Source organism: Falco peregrinus, chromosome 1, assembly GCF_023634155.1.
Source record: "Falco peregrinus isolate bFalPer1 chromosome 1, bFalPer1.pri, whole genome shotgun sequence".
In the NCBI taxonomy this organism is placed as follows: Eukaryota; Metazoa; Chordata; class Aves; order Falconiformes; family Falconidae; genus Falco; species Falco peregrinus.
Window position 1 is genome coordinate 30381120 of NC_073721.1, and position 18130 is coordinate 30399249.

The window sequence follows — 18130 nt, forward strand, 5'->3', positions numbered from 1 at the left end:
AGACCTTGCAAATCGTGCTCAAGGTCAACTTTTGTACCTACAGGTTTTTAAGTGCTGGTAGACCATCCATACCCCCAGCCCGGCGCTCCGGCCGCACGCTCCGCAGCCCGGTGGTCCCCAGGGCTGCTCTGCTGGAGGTGAGCACCCCTGTGCAGGGCCAGGGTGGGCTGGTGGCTCTGTAATGTACCCGCAGATGGCTGGGGCTTTGGGGACCAAGGCGGCAATAGCTGCTGCTCGGGGACTGGCATGGGGGGTTTTGCGTCCTCCGTTGCAGTGAGGCGTACCCCGATACTGGGCTTGTGCTTCAGCGGCAGCAAGGCCTCTCGAGGTGGTGTAAAGGAACGGGAGCTGGGAGCACCTCTAGTTACTTTGACCTAGTCAGTACTTGCTGGCGGTGCCCAACACAAAATGCCCGCGGGGCCGTTGCTAAGGGCAGGGCGAGCCTTGGGCTGCTGTGCCTGGTAGCGTTTGCGTGGTGCAGCCAGTGAGCCCCCTCCAGCTCTGTGGCGCAGCGAGGGTGGGCATGCAGTGCTGGTGAAAGTGGGAGAAAGCAGAAAGCAGGTGAGCGAGCGCTCGGGACAGGGTCTGTCCCCCGTGCTCACCTCTGGCAGGAGAGATAGCCCACCGCTGGCAGGCAGCAGCATGCCTGTCCCTCGGGGCAGGGGACCAGGCTGCGGGGAGAGACAGCAGCTGCGGTGCTGGCTTTTCCTGGGGGCTCTGCGGAGCCGGCTGGAGACACAGGTACTGCCAGGCCACCGGCTTCCTGGGAGGTGTGGGATGGAAAACTGGCTTCACCCCAGCTCTTGCTCGGTGGCTTTTTACTGCAACACCATGGCAGAGCCCACGCGGGATGGGCAGCGTGGCACCAGGCCAGGCAGTGGGCAGTGCCCATGTCCCCGCCGCTTTCCCACTGTCAAGTGAGGGTCAAATACTTTCCATTGCTCCAGCCTTCAAGAGTCTTCTCCCCATCGCAGTCAGAAATAGCCCTGGGCTGGGAGTGAGCTATTAGTGGCGACCGGTTAGGAAGGAGGAATGCATGGAGCATCCCAGACCTCCCTTCCCGCAGCTGCACCACCCTCCCCAGCTGCTGAGCTAAAGCTTAAAAAATTCAAGTGGCTATACTTGGAGAAATGAGGTTTAAACATAGCAAAGCCCCACATGGCCTTTAGTGAAAGGGCTCGGGAATGGTTCCCTCAAACCCTTCCTGCAGCTACCTCGCTGTGGGTATGCATTAGCCGCTCTGCAGCCCTCAAAATCAAAGGGTCAGGGACCCAGTGCTGGCTTTGGGGCTTTTAGCAGTCCCTGGTGTTGGCTGTGGACTGTTGGCCACCACCTGCAGCCTTTTGGTGTTGCTTTTCTGCTGGCACTTTGGGCCCGGGGTAGTAAATGTCCTGCTGTGGTAGGGCTGGGGCCTCATCTGGTCTGATTTGGTCGATACGAGGGGTTTGTTCATAAGCGAGGGCTGAGCATGGCACCGTGCTGTCCCCAGGGTTGTCCCAGTCTGGGCCAGGCACAGGCCACACACAGCCTTTGGCTGGGCCAGCCCGTGCTGTCGCTGCAGCAGCGTGGCCTTCTCCAGGTGCTTTTCTCTGTTTAACCAGGCTCGCAGCCCCTGGTGAGCGCGGGCCATGCTGTGCCACCCTGGCCACCGCCTGCCACGGTGGGGACCGGACCTCGGTACTGCCTGTGGGAATCAGCCCTGGAAAGGCTCAGTGTTGCTGGTAGCGGCAGGGTGGGAGTGTTGCCCTTTCTGCCACGGAACAGCTCCTCCTCTCTCTGAATCCAGGCCAAAAAGTTTCTCTGTCTCCCCCGCCTCCTCCAGCTGAAGCTGATGGGGATAAAAAGCACCTTGTGTCCCTCCATTGCTTCCTGGACACCGGACAAGCCCTTAAAGCCAGATCCACAGCCACTGCTCAGCAGCGCTTCACACAACCAGCTTCCACAGATGCTTTGCCTGCTCCTCAGCCACCCGTCCCACCGGGACCCCCACAGACAATTCCTGGCTCTCCCTGCCACCTCCAGCACAGCTCTCATCATCTCAGCGACGTGCCACAAAATGCCAGGCATTTTTTAGAAACATCATCATTTATTTGACTTGAACAACTGCCACTACAGCAGCAGTATTTCCTGCTCAGATGGTGGTGGTGTGATTTTTCTTTTTATTTTCTCCTAAGGTACTTTAAAAAGGAAAAAAAAATAATTAATTGAGTTTATGGTAACGAAACAACAGTCGAATTTGTTACAAGAGGGCCCTTGTCAGAATCCCTTCACAGCAAACGGCACAGGCTCCAGTAAGGGAGGCTGCACTCCCACACGGAGGAAAACCCCAGGGCACCGCTGCCCTGCTGCGTGCCAGCCCTGCCCCTTCCCTGGGGTAGCTTTTGGGCACAAGGACTGCTTGCCCATCCCCGTGGGCCACCCCTGGTCCCCGCACGGCAGCCTGCAGCCGTCACCCTCCTTGGCCAGGGACGCAGCCTTGCCCACCGCAACCTGTGATGAGGCTCTGCTTGCTCCGTGCCAGGCTAAAGACAAGGGCAGCTGCTGGTGGGACTGGAGGCTCCTGCCGCGGGGCTGGCCCCGTGGCACAGGCTGTTTCCTAGTTTAGGGCAGACAGCGTGGCCCACAGCACCCTGGAATAACAGGCCCTTTCACTCCAGATGGTGGCTGGGTTTGTCTTTGAGATGCTTCGCTTTCTTAAAGCTGAACAGACAGAAAGGTTAGTAATAGGCAGTAGGAAAAGTGACTAACATAACGCTAAAGCAGTAGCTTCAAGCTCCTGGGTTAATATTTACTGCTGAAAAACTACAGGAGTTGAGAACACAGTGTGCGGCTCAGCTGTTTGAGAAATGCGTTGGAAATCATGCATCACATGCCGAGGATGAAAGAGCTTTGAAACACTGGGAGAGGATAACAAGCATCTACAAGCAGAAACGTGTACAGCTGCAGATATGCAAGAGCTGGAATCCCACCGCCATCTGTGACAGCTGGAGGAACTGAACCACTTAGATGGAGAAACTCACGCCAAGCAGAAGGTAAACTGACTGCTGGAAGCCACAGCAACACCCTGGGTAACACAGGAAGGTGGGACTTCGTAACCCAGAAGCGGAGGGTTAAGGGCAGCAACCCAACAGGCAGGAGAATTTAGATCATTTTGTCTCCTGCAGGGTCCAGCACATCCCTTCCTTCTCCACAGCGAATCTAACAGATGGCAAAAACCGTTCACAGGACACTGTTCAAATGGAATTCAAATGAAACACATCATGGGAAAGGGAGAAACATGCAGCATCCCTGTATGTAATGGGAGCAGCATGACAGCACAGGTGGGCAGTCCAATCTGAATGCACCACCCCAGGCAGAATCCATCAGCTTTTTGAACCGTCTGCAAAACTGAAAACAAGGGTCTCCTCCTAATTAGTGTTAATTTGTTAAAAGTTTCCAGACACTTCCAAAACGTGCCTTTGCAAGAATCACAGCCCCCCCAACCCATCACCCCAAGGGCCCCAACAAAGGAATCTGCTCCTGATCACTGCTAGAGTCACGGTTTGTCTTCAGCGGTGCTTTGCTTTTTCCTTCTTATTCCTCTTCCTCTTCCTCCTCCTCTTCCTCCTCTTCTTCTTCCTCATCATCATCTTCATCATGGCAGTGTGTGATTTCCTGAGGTGCCTGGGGGAAGAGGTTGGGCGGTTTGATCTCGCTGATGGAACGGGTCAGTTGATGCCGCTTGTAGTCAGAATCTTTAAAATCCACTGAGGTGCGATTGCGCGTGGCCATCGGTGACTCCTTCTCATTGATGTCAACGTGCGTGTGCTCCACCGTGGACTCGTGTGGCATCTACACATGTAAGAGAGAGAGGAGATGGCAGGGGGTGTCCCAGTCCCGGGCTATCTCCCTGAGACAGAGGGAGGGCAAACCCCAGAACGTGAGCCTTTTTTTGGCCCATGGTGCATCAAATACCACCCAACCCTCCAAGGTGCCATTCCTGGCGCTTGCGGAAGTGTTAACAAACACCGGTGCGGGCACCTCTGGGACCCCTGCCCACCTTCCCACGGTCCGCAACTTACCAGGACATGGGCGGCTCTGAAGAGGTAGCTGAAGGGGTAGTAGAGGAGGTTGATGAAGGAGGCTGCATAGAGATCAGCGTAGCGCATGACCTGGCTGGCAAACAGGGTCTGCCGAGAGCCGCTGCGGAAGAGGCTCCCCATCATCCCATAGCACATGTCCATGTCGTGGGTCACTTTCTACAAGCAAAGGGCAGATTAGGTCCTGGGCCGGGCAGGCAGCAGCATGGAGCCACGACAACACTGGAGTGCGCTGGGGGCTACAAGAGAGCTGCAAGGATCTCCAGCAAGGCTTTCTGTGCTCACATCCTGCAGCATCAGAGTGCAGCTACGTCCCAGCTAACAGAGGGGAAGGCAGCAGCGGGCTCAAGAGCCAGTACCTGCCCCAGGCTGGCACCCAGGGGTGGCTGAACCAGAGACTACAGGCCCTCCAAGCTTGTGTGTGCCAGCGCCCTGTTCTGCAGCAGTGAGCACCGTCGGTGCCAGTGCTGCTGTATGCATGAGCAAGGAGACCCTATTCCAGACCAGGCTGCCTTTCAGAATTGCCAGCGTCACCAGCGAGCTGAGAAGCTCCTCTGTTTGCATCCACTAAGACAGAACAGAGAACAGCTTTGCCAAGCCTGCTGTGCCCACCCAAAGGCAAAGCAAAGCATTTCAGGGTTGAGCGGTGGGGTTGGGTTGTCTCAAGCCCTCTGGGATCCAAAAGGATGAAAAGGGATTTTTATGATTGGTACCTTAATGCGTCTCTGGATGGAGCTGATGTCAGGGCGTTCATTGCTGCTACTGTCCAGATGCCTAGTTACAGGCGAGAAGGCAAACACATGGTGTGAAAAGTCTTTCAGAACAGATGCTGTGGGATGGGGGCTTGGGGGAGGAGGCTGGTCTGGAGGGGAAGGTTGGTCTCGTGGGCAGAGCCCAGGCCTGAGTCAAAGCTCTGGCAGCAGTGCCGCTAACTCAACCCCAGGGTTTTGTCAGAGCTGCTTGTTAGCTGTTGCTAGGCTGGGAGAGGCAGCAGGGAAATTGTCACTGTTTGAATACTCACTTGTATAGCTCGGCCAAGAATATGTCCAGACTCTGCAGCTCTTCAAAAAGGGCTGGAAAATCCAGAAAAAAAAAAAAAAAAAAAGGAGGGGGGGGGGAAGGTAAGTTTAAACTGTTGAAATGAAAAGGCAAACCCACCATCCTGCCTCCTCCCCTCGCACGGCAGGGGAGAGGCACTGCATCAAGAAGCACGACATCTCACAGCCACTGTGCAGGGAGAGGGTTCAGTCACGCTCTGTGCCACCGGCAGAGCTCTGGGCTTGGTTTTTGATTGCCACTTTTGTTTTTGTGGCTGAACCTTCACAGCCCTCGCCAGAACCTTCCAACCAGCCATGGGGCAACTTGGATAACTCCCAAACCTATTACACACCAAAGGGCAAACCTTTGCAGTAGCAAAAGTAGCAGAAAAGCAGTAGTGCTGGAAGATGGGAAACACACAGCACTTTGGCAGCAGAGGGAGTGGGAGGAAGGAGAAGGAAGTGGCTGGTGAGCTGGGACTCCCTGCAGATGGGAGAGCACTCATGGCTCAGGCATTACAGGGAGAATATCCCAGGCGTCTTGTCAGATACTTTTTACCAGAGAAGCCATGGCTCCATATGGATGGAGGGAGAGGAGTTTTAGGGGCAGGATTATGGATTAGGAACAACTCGACCCCACCCAGCTGCAGCTTTTCCCCCAGCCAAGTCAGAGCTTGGCTGATCAAGTGCAAGCAGCCTGGGAAAGAGCACAGGAAAGGCCTGGGACCCTGAGGCCAGCCCACAGAGAGCTGCCCAGCTCCGGCCACCAACACCCAGACCCAAGGAAAAAGGGCCAAAAGGAGAAGCGGCAAGCCAGGGCGATCCCTCCCCTGCACCCCTGTAAGCCCTGGTGATCTCAGAGGTGCAGCACCAGGCAAGCAAGAGCAAAGCCTGGCCTGGGGTTTGCCTGGCTGCTGACCGCTTTTGTCTGTCCAGACGTGCAGCTCCTGCGCCAGCTCAGGGATCACCAGGAAGGTCCTCCAGCCCTGGCGCTTCTTGGATTTGAGGATGTCGCCAAAGATATGGTCTCCGATGTACAAGATGTCCTTCCCTTTGGCCCCCAGGAGGTCACAGACTGTGTCTGAAGAACCTGAGAGAAGAATGGCATGGTTCAGAACGGGGAGCCAAAAGGAAACAGATGGCTCATTTCAGAGGGCCAGGGTTAGGGACAGAGCAGGTGCATTTTCCTCCCAGACACCTCCACTGCTCCATATAGCACCTCTGTTTGGCCACGGCAGCACAGGCAGCGCCCACTCACCTGGGGAGTTCATCCAGGGGCAGCTTTGCCCACACCCCCCAACATGAATGGCAGCAGCAGAGGGGCCGTGCTGCCTCCCACCCCATGGGACAGGAATGGAGCCCTGGGCACCACAGACAGCCCTGTATATCCACCTGCTGCTCTTCCCTATCTCAGGGGACCCTCCAAGTGTGGCACAGTGGCAGTACTGTAAGTACAGCTGGGAACATTGCGCTGGGCCAGCTGCAGCTCCCCCTCTACCACAAGCCCTGCAGCGGCATTTCCTAGACCCTTCTTGGCAAGGAGGAAAATGGTGTTTGAGGAGGAATGGGTCCATTTCTTCCCTGCACTGAGCAGCAGTGATGATGGAGAGCTTCTGGTGCACTGCACAGAGTGCACAGTACAATGTGCTTTGGGAAACACAACCTTGCCTGGTGCCTGGCACAAGTCCTCTCACAGCCAGAGTGGCTGAAGGCCACAAGGGCATGTCAGAGCCACTCCACAGGACAAGAAGGGTTCTTGCCTCACCTCCCGAGTACACGATGCCGTGCTGCAGCGGGCCAGTGTATGTACCAATCTTCAGCTTCCCGGTCACCTGAGGAAGGAGACATTGCGTTAGTGCAGAACAGCTGATGGTCTGGATCTTTTCTGTCTTATTGATACTTTACTCTTTATCTCGCTCACTCCCACACAGCCTAGAGGTGCCTTTCTGTACTCTTTTCCTATTGCCACTTGCAGTACATTAGGGAAGCCAGCAAAGCCTCAAGCTCTGCTGTGCTCCAGGTGATGGCGTTGCTCAGGAATCACTAAGAGGAGAAGCCACCCCACCATCTCTAGGGCAGGTCCTGTCTAAACACTGTGTTGCCCGTTGCCACTAAGAGACACCAGACAGGAGGTGCACGAGCCCTTCCAGCCTATGCCACTCACCGTCACCCTCCATGTGCCACTCACCGTGTCCACCTGCCGCAACACAGTGCCTTCCCCAAAGAAGAGGGGTTTTCGTGCATCCACCAGGATCAGGTCAAAGTAGGACTGCCACGGCCGATGAGCACTCCCAGGCTGCAAAGGCAAAACCAAACCCCAGAATCAGGCACAACACAATCAACTGCAGGGCGTTTAACCACAGCGTCATTGTCCATAGCCATGACTTCTATGACAATCTTGGTCCATCAAGAGCTGCTAGCTCCTGCCTCTTGTGGTGTGATGCTGGGCTGCCAGCACCACCTCCTACAGCAGTCCGCTTTCGCAGCAAGCGCATCCCAACCCAGCCTAGCAGTGAGGACTGAGAACATGGTGTGAGACAGGAAAACTGCACTGAACATCCATGCCACAGGACAGCTGCCGTGTAAAGAGATGCTGTAAATGACACTGCTGCCACTCTTTCTGAAGGTGATATCCTAGGCAGATCCAGACACATGTGACTTCATGGCTTCAGCCTTACAAGGCCATGCTGGTACATTTGCCATGACTGGGAAATGCCTGGACCCTATTCCACAGAGCACGGCTTTGAATCACAGCCCTGCCTGAAGAATACTGGGCATTCATGAACCCTTTCTGCCCCTTGCTTCTATTCTTTCTGAGATCAAGACCACAGCAAGGATTTCTTTGATCTATCAGTTATGGTGATTTTCCATGTTCTGAAAATTTCTCCCTTGGTTGCCTTCTACCTTCAGAGCACAGTGTGAAAACACATCTTTTGAGCGTGAGATAGCCTCCCACTGAGACACTGAAAAAGCAGTATAAATTCAGCTCATAAGCCTCTCTCCAAAAGTTACAGGGCTGAGTTTTGACCTCAGAAAATGAGAAAAAGCATGACTCAAACGTTTGGAGTTACCGTAGTCAAGGCACAATCAGCCATAAATGTTTCTGCTGTTTTATAAAACTCTTCCCTTTCCATCAAGGTTTTTTTTTTTTAACATCTAAAACACTGTGCAAGATTTCTAAGAAACCTGGCTGCAAAATGCCACAGTTAAAATGTTTTATCACTAAAATAATGTTATCATTAACACAGATTATTGTTTGAGACCAGATGATGCCTCTTTTCTCTGTTATATTGTATTTGCTTTGATCCCATTCAAATAGGACACAAACCAGCAAGTGTATTTTAACCAGATTAAAGCAACTAATCCCATGCTGCCGATGAAGCAGGATTAAAATGCCTTCCAGCTACACAGATAATTAGGCACATCAGTTTCTGTTGGAACTGCAGTCTAGAAATCACATACCTTTGGTCCGTGTGGGAAGTCAAACAAGTAAGTCATAATTTTCTGAAAGACAGAAAGAAAAGTATTCAAAGATGCGTTTTTAAACATACATTTGTGTAGTTTATAAAAGCATACTTTTCTGCTTTTATCTTTTCAGGTTACAGAACTTTATTTTCAGGATTTCCATGAAAGTCAGCGTAAGATCTGGAGACAAAATGAATGAATAGAATTTAAAGTGACAGAAACTAAACCAGTAATTTTTATAATCAAAGAACATATCTGCCTCAGAAATCTCAGGAATCTGCCTCAGAAATCTTCAGGTATATCTTGCAATGCTTTAAAATGGCACATAAATCTTTGCATTAGCAGTGTTGCAACAGACACTTACCCGGAGTTGAAGTAACAGCGTTTATTCCTACAGCACAGCAGACAGCCCTTTCTGGCTTTTAGACCTCTCCAGCACAATGGCTTTGGTGACCTGTCTGTACTCAGACTATCTCACTTGAAAGACAAGCTCTGCATTTTAAAGGATGCTGAAATCTAAAATTAGTATCTCTTTCAGCCTTTTAATTGCTGAGGAACTGAGTGAGGCACAGAGGGACTTAAGCCAGGCCCATGCTAGGTCAGTAGCAGAACCAGGACTACAAAAGATGATTCAAGACCTAATCTGCGTTCACCACTAAACCATCCTACACCTAGTTTAGAAACCCCCTAATTCTCCACCAGAAGATGTCCTACCAAAACCCATACAAATGAATGGCTGGCATTTGCTTACTTTATTATATACCAACACAACAACTGAGCAGCACTTACATCTGTGTATTTGTAGTCGCTGTTTGTGACAAGAAACACCTTCCCAACTTCATTCATGCGGCTGAGCAGCAGTGGTAGCTTCCCCTGAAAGCCAATAGACATACAAGTCACACACAGGAGTTACAGAGATTCATCACAGGCAAAAAACTTTTAAACTATGATGCTACCAGACAAAAACAAAGCAAATCAGACCATCAAGCAAGCAAACTCATGTGTTTTGCAGTGGCCAGAGCCAGGAAAGCTGCTGGTCCATCCACATAACAGCCCCTCAGAGGACAGCCCAGGGGGAGAAGGCAAGGGGGAAGGGTTCAGCGAGGCTGCGGTGCCTTTGCCAACGACAGTGCCAGGCACCCTGTGCTGTTCCCACCAATTTGGCCTGTGCCAGGCATGCTGGAGCAGCTCCTCCAGCTCCAAGTCCGTTCCCGAAATGGGCCCAGAGGCAGATGAAATCTGAGCTGACACAAGCCACAAGTTGGAGTGCATTATAATTCCAGCCTCAGATTAGGCAGAATTTATTCCCGGGGATATTTTTATTCAATCATGAATCTCAGTCCATTGCCAGAGTAGCTGATTACCTCACAGAACAGTTTCCTAAGAATTCTGCAGGCATGTAACTAGAAACAAGGTTAACTGCTTCAAAGTGATACTTTAAGACAGGGCTCATCTAAACTAAAGAATAATTACACCATATGTGGTCCAGAGGGGCCTTGCACACTGCAGAGAGGGCATAAGTAAAGGAACCACTGGAGCTTGCTCAGTTAGGCGTGCTGAACACACTTTCCAGCCTATCAAGAGACTGGACACTGGTGAGTCTTTCAGGATCTTTTCCTCAGTCCCTCATGGTTAAACACACGTAACATTTTTGTTGGATGGCTAAAGAATACTTCTGTCTAAAAAGATGCTCATCTGTTGCTTTTTAAAAACAAGGTCTGCTTGGGCAGAGAAAATGCGGGCAGGGAACACAGTTGCTTTCCCCACCACAAGAAACAACACAAGCCTTGCCAGTGTATTCACCTGTGTCCCATGGTAACATTTCCTCTGGCTTTTATATTTTACGTAAAAAACATGCACATGAATACGAAATCACGTGGATCACTGGCTCAGAATAAAGGCTGCATCCGAACTTTCCACTTTGCCTTTGATTATTACAATAGAAATGACAGCGTTATCTGTTTTGTGGTTTAGTAAAGCAAATCAACATGTTTATTTCTTGCTTGCTTACTCAGTATAGAATGTCACGTAGCACAAGTAAAGTAACTTCACACTTACATCTTTCACCACGTACTTTTCCAGATTCTCAAGGGTCTTTTCCTTGAGCGATCCCTGAAATAGAAACAACAGAACCCAGTGAGGTAATGGAAACTTATGATGTAAGAGACATCAAAGTAATGCCAACTTTCACACTTTAAAATGCTGTGAAAGTACAAACCAGGGCGAATCTGAACCAGTGACTCTAGAGATGAGAGGCTTTGAGTAGCAGGGACCATCACAAACTCTGTGATCCATCGATTCCCTCACCATGGTAAATAATCCACTTCAACAGCATTTTAACCCTTTCAGAAGGGAATACAATAGAAACAACAAAAAAAAAAGATTTGCCATACCAAACAAGACAGTCAACGACCTGTCTCCAACACTGACCATAATGCTTTACTCAAAGGCCAACTCCAACATGTATCACACAACACTGCATAAGGAAAGAAAAATAGATTCCTGACTTCGCTAGGGCTTAAAGAACCACCACAACTACAACTGTGAGCAGGGTTCTCCTGTGATCGTTCTCCATCCCACCCCAACAGACCTCTTGAATGAGGAAGAACAAGAAAATCAGGTTTTTAAGCAGACATTAACGCTCACAAAGTTATATTCTAAATTTCTGCGCAACTGTGTGAAAAAGATGAACTGCCTCTCCTCTCTAAATAGAGAAGAATTGATGTATTTCTCTGTTTAATGCAGGTACTTTTCAGACAACATAAGATAGTACCAATGTAAACCATTTACAGTAAAGTGTTTTAATAATTAGGACAATGCACAAGTTGTGGACTGTAAGTACAAATACCCTCATGGCATCATGTTCTAAAACCCATGAATTACAGTACAGAAATGGAATCTGGGCACCATAAAAAGGAACAGGGAGCCAAGGCAGATACGTTCCCGTACTAGGAGGGCAGTGGAGATCTTGATTTACAGCCGCAATTTTTTGTTTGCTCACTAGGCGGCAAAGCGGGGCTCTTGCCCGGTGGATTAACACATCTTAACTCATGAGTTACAAACCAGTCCCTCTAACTCAGTTACAACTACAGACGTCCCAAGGAGTTCTTGCAATCACCTTGTAATGAACCCAGTCAACAGCATCTCTGACATCCTGGAACATACTCCTGAAGGACATGAAGAGGTCTCCATCTTTAAACCCTGTTTCACAGCTGTGGGGAGAAAGAAGAGAGATTGTAGCAGCCAATCGCAGCAGGTGAGAAACATGTAAAAGAAAAGTGACAGTTCAAAATGTTGTTTGGAGTTTGTTTAACTATAGTGGTTTCTTATTTACTACTTTACCACAGCTCAGACTTGAAAGAAGGCTACAAACAGAGCTTAACAGGCTCTGCGTGCTACCCAAAAAAATTTGTTTAAAATTTTAGGATGTGAGCTCCTAACTACAGGCCTGTGCCTCCACAGCAGTACTACAGCTTTCTGTGACTGCAACACTTATTTCTACCCCACAGTATTACAAGAAGGAAAAAAGACTGGCGCTGTGCAGTTTGCAGCATTTTACAAAAGATGAATGGTACTGAGAAACTAAGCGGAGTGCTGCCCTTTCACCCTCTTTCCAACACTAAAAAAGGGGGATGCCACAGAAATAAACTAAATGTAATACTCACTGCTTAGAGAAGGAACAACTACTGTGTTGAACAGTTAAGAGTTAACATGAGAAATTTCCTCTACAAGATACTGTGGAGGGATCTTTGAGACACCCATGAGAGTTTGCATCAGAAGAAATCAAGGAGGATTAAAAAGAGCTGTATTTATTATGACAGCAATCATCACGCCTCTCCTGAGAAAGGATACTTCACCTGATGGATTGTCAGCATAAACAGTTCCTCTGCTCTCAGGTAAAACCCCATTAAACCTTTGCCTTCCACTCACATCATATGCAAAGACGACCCATCACATGAGTCAGCACCACAGCAGCATTCACATTGGCCAGTTCAAGCTGCAGCTTGTTTTTATGCTTATACCTATTTGAAAGCTAGGTAAATACTCATGCTGCACAAACAGCCTTTTACACTACACTGTGCCTGAGCGTTTCACCTTTAAGTGAACAAGTCCTCAATTATGACATGAGGGACTTGTGGCAACTGGCTGAGGAAATTTAGCCCTTCAGCTACCAGTTCAAACACTGCTCCAGCAGACACAGGCTCAAAATGAGCTGTCTGGTAACTAATCACCTTGTAGTAAGTGTGTGGTCTTAAAAGCCGGCCCAAACACCAGCGTCAGTCAGTATGGTGATACTGATGTACCCTGTGAAGGAAACCCTCATAACCAGCGTCTGCTGTACACACAGATCATCTTGTCACCACAAAATTCTTCTCGTAACGTCAACAGAGTAAGAGGCCTGAACTTTTCCCCACTGAAACCACTTGAGGGGCCTCCACTGATATAAAGAACAGCTCCATCTGTGCTGTATTGCTCTTTATAACAACAGTCTCACTACACCATCAGCACCTTGAACTGGAGGGGATACGTACCTAGTGTACCGGTCACAGTTAGTAAAGAAATCCACTAGGCAAGCCAAAAGGTAGGTCTCTGCGAAGAAACAAGGCAAGATTTTAAAACAAGGATAACATCATATGGCCAGCTAACTTTAGGTCTTGTAGCCAAAAGAAGAAGGTTAATGTAAAAAAAAATTAACCTCAAACCCAACAGATAAGCAGAGTATGACATCAGCAAAGCTTTACTGGCTGCAGAGGCACAGAAACAGGCAAGCGCTGGCTCACATTAAACTCACCTGGTAGATTGAATAACGTGTTCAGAATGTAAAACCTATCTGTGTCATCCCTCTGGATAAATTTATTTGGATATTGATCCCGTGTTTCTGGCCTGAGAATAGATAAAGTGGAGAAAAATGAAACCACAAAAACCAACAAGGATAAAACATGCTGACCTGCAAAATACAGTTGTAGCAGGGTCCATTAACTAGAGTCTGTTGTGCTTTAATCAACACCCAGCTTTCCCACATGCACTAGCAGCGCAAGAACAAAACTATATGCAGCGGCATAGTTCCCTTCCCTGCGCTAGCTCCAGCGGAGCCGGGGACAAAGCCCTCACTGCTGAGTCAGCACACTGAGCAGAGCCCACACAGGGAAATGGAGTGGTTGAGAGTCCAAACTCGACCTTAAGCCCTATGACGTTGGCTATTAGGATGCCTTAAATCATCTGCACTTTCATTGTTTGCTTATCTTAAACTTTCCCCCACTTTCCATGTGTTGCTTTACACTCCCCTGAGCAGCTTTCAGCAGGGGAGTGCTGTCCGGGCGGGAGGCTTGCCTGGGGCCCTCTGCAATTAATCAGCAGGGTGGCGATGACTAAAAGTCATTTAATTATTCTGGTTTCCTTCATTTCTGGAGCTTCTGAAGATCACCTCTGACTCAAAGAAGTGCATATATAAGGGCTTTTTCTAGATTTTGGCTTCCTGACGCAAGGACTTACAGGCCTGCAATGACAAGGCTTGCAGCCTTGGAGGCCCTGAGCTGGCCTGCACTGCCTTCCATCCATCCGCCCTCACAGCAGCAATAGGAGGGGATTTGCTGGGACACAGCAGGCAGGTAGCACTGTGGTCCCCTCTGCTTCCTAAAGCACCTTCTCTGGGGCAAGAATCATTGAATCACTTAAGTCGGAAAAGACATTTAAGATCATGGAATCCAACCACTGCACAAGACTGCACCCACCAGTCTCCACAACCACACCATCACCTTCCAGCCAGGCACGTGCGGACACCCATGCACCAGGATGGCCAGAACAAGCACAAGTGAGAGCCCAAGACATGTTTGGAGCAAAGGTGGCCAGGGAAGGCTGCGGCAAATGGCACGCAATGCCTCACTTCTGACACCCTCAAAGGTCAGAAACACTAAGGGGCAGAGCAAGCTTGTTCCTTCCCCAAGGCAGCTCAGGCCCTTGAACTTCCTTAGCAATGGCTGTGGAAGTAACAGTCTCTCAGTGCACGGGTCCTCTCTTTTGCCAGCAGCCCTCACACAGTGGCTTTGTCTTAACTGACAAGCTGCTAATGTTAAACTGTGCCAGGACAGGTCAACAGCACCTGGATCATCCCACCTATCACTCCCCACAGCACACTTTCTTCTATTCCCAGCACACTGTGCCTGTGCTGACATGGACCTTTCCTCTATAAACACCCTGGGCTGTTGCGGTGTCTGGGACCCTCAATGCATCCCCAGTCAACCCTGGAGCTGTTGGAACACCAATACAGCATCTGCTGTTAGTGGAGTCCCTGTGACTCATGCAATGGGTGTCCCAAGGATCAGTGACAAAAAAGAACATATTAAGTAAAAAAACCCAACAGCTAAGAGTCAGCACTCACCCTCTGAGGAAATTAAAGCCATGTGCACACACTAGGAGGTTCCCATAGGCATCAACCTTCAACAGGTTTCCATAGTGGGTATCAAACACCAAGCCTCTGTTAAGAAAGTGATTTAAGATGTGAAGAAGTGAGCGTATTAAGCGGTGACCATTTTAATGGCAGTTAGAACAGTTCTAGAACAGCTTGCTCTCTTGGCATGGGGCATCAGAACAGAGTTGCTGTTATTATGCAGATAGGGTCCCTACTGTCCCTTTTACCTGGCTGCAGGTGAGAACAAGAGCCCTGCACTGCCAGGTGAAAGGTACCACTGATCTGCTCTCTCTAGTCTTGAAAATGGAACCGGCAGAGGCTTAGCTGTGCACGTACCAGGGAAGACATGGGTCTCTTCCACAGGGTCATGAATCCAACACCTGTGTTTGTGGTTCCCTGACAGCCCTGCTGGGCTGCAAGGAAGAGTGAGGTGTGATAAAGGAATTTTTCCCCTCTTTTTCATCACTCTGTTACAGACAGAGCCAGATGGGGCATGTAACTATTGCACAAAACGCTTTGGACATTTCCCAGTTCCATCTCCAACAAAATGTTGTCTCACTTATCTAGTAGCTGGCATCTGGAGAACGCAGCCTTCCCACAGAGATATCCCTTCTGTCCCCTCCCTGGGATAAAGGCAGTGGATTTAACGGAGTCTTCATCACAGGTTTGTGAAGGGCTGCTGTCTTGTTACGGGCATGGGGGCACCCAGCAACAGTCTCGGTGTAAAACATGCTGGGAAGAGGGAAGAAAGGAGGCTGCCAGACTGAAAACTGGAACAAGCCAACAGACTTTCTGGTCCAGACTTTTGTAAAGAAGCTCCAAAGGAGTCAAAAAAGCAAAATCCAGCAAAGGCACAACTGGAAACAACTTAAAGGCAGAGTCAGATCAAAAGCCTTCTTTAAAACACACAATGTCCTTTCTACCTCTGCTACCAAAAGACAAAATGTAAGAATTCAGTAACTTTGCACCATTAGCTTTATTTTTGGCTTCTAGACAAGTGAATTGGGTTGGTCTCACTTTTAGTGTTGTTTACTGTCACCTTGATTTTCTGGATGTCTTATGCACCAGGACACTACAAATTAAAATCATTAATGAAAAATGTTCTGAGACATTCTAGCAGTCTCATGGACAGCAATGGCTCATTCTCCCCTTAACTGTGATTTAACACCCAATCCAATTGTGTCTCTGCTTTCTTTGCTTTGAAAGATTATTTTTGGACCATGTTTTTAGTAGGCCTCCTTTCTCGAACACTCCCTCTTTGCCGGCATGTGTTCATGTGTGCAAAGGTCCTCCACATACTGGAGCAGTCTGCTCCCTTCCCCATGACCTGTGGTCAACACCAGGCTTCACAGGCACAACTCCTCAAACCTGGCCTCACGTGTTGCCTATGAACTTTACAGAACAAATAATCAAGACCTCAAGCAGGCTGGGTCGGTATCTGTTAGTCATTTACCTGGTAGGGAATGCAGGATCATACACAAAATTGAGCAGCTCATGAGGGTATCCAATGGAAACTAATCTTTCTACGGTCAGGTCAAATCCAAGAGATTCGTATTCAGGGGATTTATACACTGTACCAAGATGAGACTTCAGTTAGAAAATTTGAAAACAGCTAGGGGGTTAAACAAGAAGGCAGTTAAAAGTAATGTACCCAATTTGCCCTCCTCCCTCCTCCACATCACACATTCCCTTCTTTGCTTCTTCGCTCCTGCCCTTCGCTGCCTTGGGTCCCCCAGCCCAGAGCCACAGTGGAATTAGCTCATGCTCCAGGACTGCAGCCGAGCGGAGCCGCAGTTCAGGTTTCAGCAGCAGAGTGCACCAGATGAAATATCCATCGGTCTATCACAGCTCTCTGCATCAGGAAAAATGTATTTCAAACTGCAGCTCCTCTCCCTGCAGTCCTGTTAGGCAGATGCATGAACGCTCCCTGTTCCACCTGCTTGGATTGGGTTCTGGTTTGCTGTGTTTTTGCAAAGCTGATGAAGAAACCAATAAATTTGGGGAACACATGTATTCATGGTTAGAAAGCCTGAAAATCATTGCTGCTGTGCTACTGTTACTGTTCTGGATACAATCCCAAAGCTTAGTATTGTCTCCAGATTTCATCTCGGGGGTATTTATGTTTGCTGCACACTAAGTTAGCTTGAAGGTAGAGCTGTCAAGTTAACATACGATTTGTTTGTTAATAATACCATATGGTACTGTAAAAATCCGTTAGCTATTACCCTTGTGCATCAAAATGCTACTCTTTTCAGCAAGCTTACCGTTCTCACATTTCAGAGGAGCTGCTCATCTGCGACACACATCTTAGCTCAATGCAAAAGAAATGGACTTGTTCAACCAAGTCATTCCTACCATCAGGCCTGTCTTCATCCTACAAATGACATTCCCATCTACTGGAAATGTTACTGCTTAATCAGATCATTTAATTAGCATTTAAAAGGAAGTCACTGTGTTTCTACAACAGGTGGAAATGACTGTGTTTCTCTGATGGTGTGTTTGTATTTGCTGCATGTTCCTGTCTTAAATTGGTCCTAAGATGTAACAGGGACGAATACAACCCCTGACTGCAATGAGGGTTACCATGGGTTCAATGGGCCCAACTGTCTCAAACACCTGAATATTTCAAATTTAGCTGAGCAAAACACAAAAATGCGCAAGTTACACAGCAAACTCGTTAGTAGACATTTCCCAAGAGATATCTAGCACATCTGTGGACCTCACAAATATATATGAATACATGTTGTCTATACTGCCCAAGTAATCACCACTATATATATATACACTGTGAAATACGGAAGCTGAGTCTGAGAAGAGAAAACAAATCTATGAAATACTACAAAAATACTAACAAGGCAGGGACTATAGAAGAAACAAGACTGTCAAAGGACTCAGATCACAGTAACCATGACAGAAGGTTCCCTATTACCTAATAATCTAAAAAGCACCAGAATCCTAAGAGGTAATTTTCCCCATCAAACTAACACCATTAAAAACATAACAAACAAACCTGTAATGTTCTTAAACAGATTACTAAAATCAATGAAACAGTTGTCAAAACTTTCAAGCATTATTATACCGATGGAAAACATCAACAACATCATACAACATTCAGTGCACATAGTCTTTTCTGTCCTTTA

General features: G+C 48.7%; 1 protein-coding gene across 7 annotated transcripts in view; it reads right to left on the bottom strand.

Moving 5' to 3' along the window:
• Positions 1-2066: 2066 nt before the first annotated feature.
• NT5C2 (5'-nucleotidase, cytosolic II) overlaps positions 2067-18130 on the bottom strand; it is a 63324-nt gene continuing 47260 nt past the window's right edge. For all 7 annotated transcript variants that reach the window (XM_055802880.1, XM_055802890.1, XM_027788886.2 and 4 more), the window contains 15 exons: positions 16444-16561; positions 14961-15056; positions 13374-13465; positions 13114-13171; positions 11700-11793; positions 10640-10693; positions 9371-9454; positions 8579-8620; positions 7305-7412; positions 6882-6948; positions 6036-6206; positions 5101-5152; positions 4793-4853; positions 4062-4238; positions 2067-3831 (listed from right to left, as the gene is read on the bottom strand). In XM_055802880.1, the coding sequence (XP_055658855.1) occupies positions 3574-3831; positions 4062-4238; positions 4793-4853; positions 5101-5152; positions 6036-6206; positions 6882-6948; positions 7305-7412; positions 8579-8620; positions 9371-9454; positions 10640-10693; positions 11700-11793; positions 13114-13171; positions 13374-13465; positions 14961-15056; positions 16444-16561 (1532 nt within the window). In that variant the 3' untranslated portion in view covers positions 2067-3573. The remainder of the gene's footprint in view (positions 3832-4061; positions 4239-4792; positions 4854-5100; positions 5153-6035; positions 6207-6881; positions 6949-7304; positions 7413-8578; positions 8621-9370; positions 9455-10639; positions 10694-11699; positions 11794-13113; positions 13172-13373; positions 13466-14960; positions 15057-16443; positions 16562-18130) is intronic.